Source organism: Penaeus japonicus, unplaced genomic scaffold (assembly GCF_977035675.1).
Source record: "Penaeus japonicus unplaced genomic scaffold, GWHDUDI00000001_assembly GWHDUDI00000038, whole genome shotgun sequence".
Lineage (NCBI taxonomy): Eukaryota > Metazoa > Arthropoda > Malacostraca > Decapoda > Penaeidae > Penaeus > Penaeus japonicus.
The window spans coordinates 13,884,679-13,890,502 of NW_028234440.1; the positions used below are offsets into that span (position 1 = coordinate 13,884,679).

The window sequence follows — 5,824 nt, forward strand, 5'->3', positions numbered from 1 at the left end:
CACAGGAGCCAATTTCATTTTATCGCAATTTTTATCTAAACTTAATTTCTTAAATCAGTTGTGATGTCACCTCTGCATGCTAATGAGCACAAAATTAATTAGCAAACGTCACCTGTCCATGTGGAGATGTCCTTTTTTCAGTCCCCTCGAACCCTACATTAATGGCAAATGCCCCTCCCCTTCTTCCTCCCTCTCACACTTTTTATTTTGCTTACCCTAATTACAGTTCGCTTCTAGATGTCTGTGGCAGATGGGATTTCCTATAAAATATTTGTTTTCAAGGACATTCCAATGTTGATTTATCCTTGTCAATTATGCACCATATATATGCTGTAATTGTCGGGATGATAATGGTAATGATGTATTACCATTAGTAATGATAATAGCAATAGGAATAACAACAATGATCAAAATGGTATGGATGATATATTTATTATTAATAATCATTTATCAATAATTATTATTGTTGTTACGCAAGCATAAAGAAAGTGACATCAGTGATGATAATGATAATAATAATAATGGTCATTGTTGTTATTCTGTCATTATCTTTTCCGTTATTGTTATAATTGATATCGTTATAATGAACGTTATAAATCTTATTACTGTTATCATCATCATTATTGTTAACGTCCTTATTACTGTCGGTCTAATCTTCATTAGAATTACTATCATTACTATCATTATTAGTAGTATTAGTATCATTTCATCATTATTATTAAAATTAGTATCATCTTATCATTATCATTAATATTATTATTAAAATTAGTATCATCTTATCATTATCATTAATATTATTATTAAAATTAGTATCATCTTATCATTATCATTAATATTATTATTAAAATTAGTATCATCTTATCATTATCATTAATATTATTATCATCAGTTTTGTTGCTGTTATTGTTATTATTATTACTAATATTATTGTTATCATCATTGTTATCAATATTTTCCGTCGTGGTGGCATGATATACTTTTAACAGATTTTGTATCGTTACTAGAATGTTGAAGATAGTATTTGTGTGTGCCAGATAACAATATATTCTAGCATTTATTTCCCTTTCTTGTGTGTGTGGGTGGAATGAATGCTTTAACCATGACTTCCCACAAGTAGGCCATGAATCTGGCCAATGAGCCTCTGGTTAGGACAGTAAGACTCGTTTGATACTTTGTGTATTGCTCTTTCGCAAATTATACACGGTAAATTATCCCATCTACGTTCTGCTTTCTTCCGAGCGAGGGAGAGGGACTGGCCGGAATGGCTTCCGAGAGGAAAGCTGAATCTTCTCTAAATACTTGTATACACACCTACAGACAATACATTATGCAATACAATATATCCACACACACACACACGCACACACACACACACACACACACACACACACGCGCGCGCACACGCACACACACACACACACACACACACGCACACACACACACACACACACACACACACACACACACACACACACACACACGTACGCACACGCACACACACACACACACGCACACACACAAATATGCTTTGAAAGGAAAGAGATTCGTTATCAATTGGATGCTAAAATGTATTCACATATGCTAATCACACCAAAAGCAATTATGGAAGACCGTGAACAGAATGAGTGAGAGAGGGAGAGGGGGAGGCGAGCGGTAAATAAAACGAACAAATAACGAAGGGAGGGAAACGTGAGGCAGCGGGCGACGAAGTGAGCCGGAATAGGGCGCTAAAAGAGGAACTAATGAAAGATATCATAAAGTTTGGTTAAAAGGAAAAGGAGAGAGAGAGAGGGAGAGAGAGAGAGAGAGAGAGAGAGAGAGAGAGAGAGAGAGAGAGAGAGAGAGAGAGAGAGAGAGAGAGAGAGAGAGAGAGAGAGAAAGAGAGCGGGAGAAAGAGTGAGTTGCAAAGAATGTAACCTTTGAACAAATAAATGCCTGCCTGTATCGTAAGTCTTCCCTGGTTTCTTGTCTTGCTCCTCAAATCAGCTGCTTCGCACAACAATTTTCCTTTGTAATGATTGATTGAATGCTTTACAGTGAATAGGAATTCTATAGGAATGGTTACAAATGGCATGTAATTCTTTCAGGTGGCAAATCTACCTCTGCTATCGTATTATCTAATACCAAAGATGATTATGTTTCAATGACTCTACGGAAATAGTGTGTATAGGCAATAAGGATATTAAGTTGTATATGGTAACTGATAATCAGTCAGATCAGTCAGTCAAAGTCGTTGTCGAGAAGTGATATGAAGCAGCATCGCGTAGTGATTAGAATCACACAAGTTAGAGTGCAATGGCACAAAATAATATTGCAAAATATGGAACGGGTAAACTTGTAAAATAATAATGAAATAGGAAATTAAAATCGGCAACAAAGAGCAAAAGGAGAGAGGGGGGGGGGGAAGTTTGGACATAGTTTGAAGCATACAAATCGACAGATGGAGAGAGGTGAAGTGGGAGAGGAGGAAGACTGGATAATTGAATTTATTCTTCTAGAAGGAAAGAACAGGCGAAGCAGTGAAAAGGAAAGCAGATAATGAGGTGGATAAAAGGAGAGGAGAGAGCACGATAAGAACATCATATGCCGTTTTGCGTGTCAGTCCATGTCATTACGATTTCGAAAGTGGCTTTCTCTCCAGTGGAATAGGAAGTGCGTCGCGTGTAATAGGTATTGCGGAGAGAAAAGGTTTACAGCCGGTCGACACCTTCCGATGCCTACGGCGCACTTGAGACTACGTATCATTTCTCCATCATGGAGGGGGAAAATGCAGTGTCGAAACTGCACTTCCATTATTATGGCGATAAATTCCAGATCAGTCAGGTATAAATGAGATTGGGGGTAAAATGTTTATCGTAATTCCTGGGTGAGAAAATTGGACTTTTAATTCTTATTAAAATTCCAGTCATTCATTAAGTGCACCATAATGCATTCTGATGTTGGTATCCTTAACTTCACCATACAAAACATTTGATACATAATCAGTTAAACTATAATCAAGTTGCAAATTAACCTTGTCATTGTACATTTGCGTTAATATCACGTGAATCGACTCGATATATCAAGAATATTTATATCCACATTTCACAGTCAACATTCTCATATCACTATTTACCCGCTTACTTCGCTATAGTGTTCCATAGCTTTAAATGTTCTCCTCAATTCAGGTCGTGACTAAAAAGAAATGACTGATGCTACACCTTGCATTTTTGGGCCTTGCACGGAAGGGAGTGGAGACGAGGGAACACAACATCCGGGGACACGGATGACCTTTAGGTTATCTGAGGACTTCCAATGACAGCCAAACTAAATTTTCAGTATCAATTTGCCAATATGAATTCGCACGATATTAATAAATATAACTTTTTTTTTATTTCCTCTTATTCTTTCTTTCTTTCTTTATTTATTTATTTATTTATTTTTTACAAATTATCAATGATTTTGTCAATTATGATAAGAGACTGGAATTCCTCCGACTTTCGAATAACGTAAGAAATATATAAATAAAAGGAGTCTGAAATAGATAAAAGAGAACAAATCCAACGACCAAGGTTGTACTCTCCTTTTCCAACACTCCAAAGGGCATTAATCAATTGGAGATATTGAAATTAGTTACCACAATTATAGTCATTTAAGTAGATGAGTAAAAGTTACTGAACTTTGTCGGTTTATTGGCAAAAAGTTAGATTAGTGATCTTGACTGACCCAACGCAGGTAAGAAAAAAGGAAAAAAAAAGAAAAAAAGGAATACACGGAGAGAATGCTTCCATTAAAACACTTCACTTGATCATACAGTCATGCCAAGGAACCGAACCAACTTCCGCGTTAAAGTCTTTCTTGAGTGTCAGTCACTGCTTCTGTTCAGTGTTTCTTCCCCCGGTGTTTCTCCTCTTCTTCCCAATTGAATGCTGCCCTTCAAACCCCTGGGATGACATCTCCGTTCAGCTCTTCAAAAGTTCTGCAGACCTGGTCTATGTTGGCACCGGAGCCAGTTGGCCAAAATGCCGAGTTGATCGCCAACTGCCCACCTTCCCCGCGAGATGCGATAGTTGAAGAGCTGCTTTTGTTTGACGGGTTTCATAAGACATTTGCGTAGAGGAAATTCGACGTCTCCCAGAAAGAAGGGCAACATTTCTGTGTTAGGATAAGATGTACACTTTCAGTTCACTTGATGAGCACTTGCCAATCCGAAGCTGAACCATTTGCATCCACATCGACCCAGCGGTAGAGGTAGTCTGCGTTGACCAACGCAAGAAGGATGATGGAGTAGAACTCCTTGTAGGTGTAGTAGATCGATGCACCAGTGCAGCACAGTCCATCTCGTCCTGAACTGTTCAATAATATTTCGTAGAGTTACGGAATAAAGGTGTTGAATGCAGAGTCAGATACACAATAGCGGTACATCAGGGACTTGTAACTTTCACCAGACGCAAGCTACCTGAGGGTAGTCACTTTCTTCGCCAGCAGAAAGTGACTGCCACTAGAGTGTCGGATACTTTTCGTTGGTGTCATTGAAACGATCGAGCAGCTGGACAAACACGTTTGGTGAAATTCTGGTGAGGTTCTTGAATAACTTTACTAAGTACCGGATGTTCTTACAGTCCACGAGTTTGCCTTAATGGCCTGGTTTGTCCCGCTGGTAGATAGCCAATAATCCAACAGAGAAAATGAAACTCCTTGAGTTGTCTCTAGTGTTTGAACTGTAGAAGTTGTATTAACTGAAGGCGTTGTTGGGGATGTAGTCCCCAGTGAGAAAATCACCCCAATTACATAGTCCTATTTTTGTTCATTCTGCGCATGTGGCGTGTCCGCAGCGTAAATGTGCAGAGGAGAACCAAGGGGAATCCCCCTCGCGCCATTAATGTTCCCGGTTTGGTCCATTCGTACCTCCTACCTACCGTCCGAGAAGCATTGGCATCTCATCTATACGATTTGTGTATTGCATATTGCTCTTCATTATCATGACTGTACTGCTTCCAATTCGAATTAGCGCCGCATTCGTATTGCGGTTGTTTTGTGTCCACACCTTTTACCGCATAAGGTTCTTTGTTCAGTCGTGTGAGATGTGTCGAAAAAATTCCCCTGTGCACCGTCACGGACGAGAGATCCTAAGAGCTGCGTCAAATCCGCGACTGCGTAAACTTAGCATACAGAAAGGGAGAGACAGTGAAATAAAGAAAGAAAGATAAAAAGAGAGAGAAATGCAAAGAGAGAAAGAAAGAGAGAGAGAGGGTCGGGGAGGAAGAAGAGAGGAATAGAGAGAGAATGAGAAAGATAGAAATTGTGGGTGGGGACAATTAGATAGATGTGTGGATATGAATCATTCTTACAAGTAAATAAAAATATGATGCATCGCCTGTAGCACTGAAGTTGTAACATCATTATAACCAAAAAGGTTATCTTTGAGATAAGCCAATTGACAATCTTACCAACACCCGCAATACACTCATCAAAATTCAAACCAATTCTTGAAAGTACATCATTGGAAATCATGTTGCAATTATTCATTTTTTGCCATTTCATATTGGCATAGATTAAGAGATTTCCATTATAACGACTTTCCACTCCTTTATCAACTTCGACTGCTTGCAGAAGACGCATCTGGTAAGCCATACGTCATGCTGTTGTTGGAGCTCATTATTGGACGGCGCTATTGATTTTCGTCGCCCGAAAGATGGCGCGCCGGTGATCTTCATTGTTTTAACGCCTCGTTCTTACTATTATTAGTACACACACTCAAACACACACACACACACACACACACACACACACACACACACACACACACACACACACACACACACATATATATATATATATATAT

The 5,824-nt window shown here is 38.8% G+C and overlaps 1 protein-coding gene across 1 annotated transcript in view; it reads left to right on the forward strand.

Annotated features, from left to right (window-relative positions):
- LOC147467098 (uncharacterized) overlaps positions 1-4,053 on the forward strand; it is a 19,800-nt gene extending 15,747 nt beyond the window's left edge. Inside the window, 1 exon segment of the mRNA XM_086533019.1 lies at positions 3,946-4,053. Coding sequence (XP_086389145.1) covers positions 3,946-4,053 — 108 coding nt within the window.
- The last annotated feature ends 1,771 nt before the right edge of the window (positions 4,054-5,824 follow it).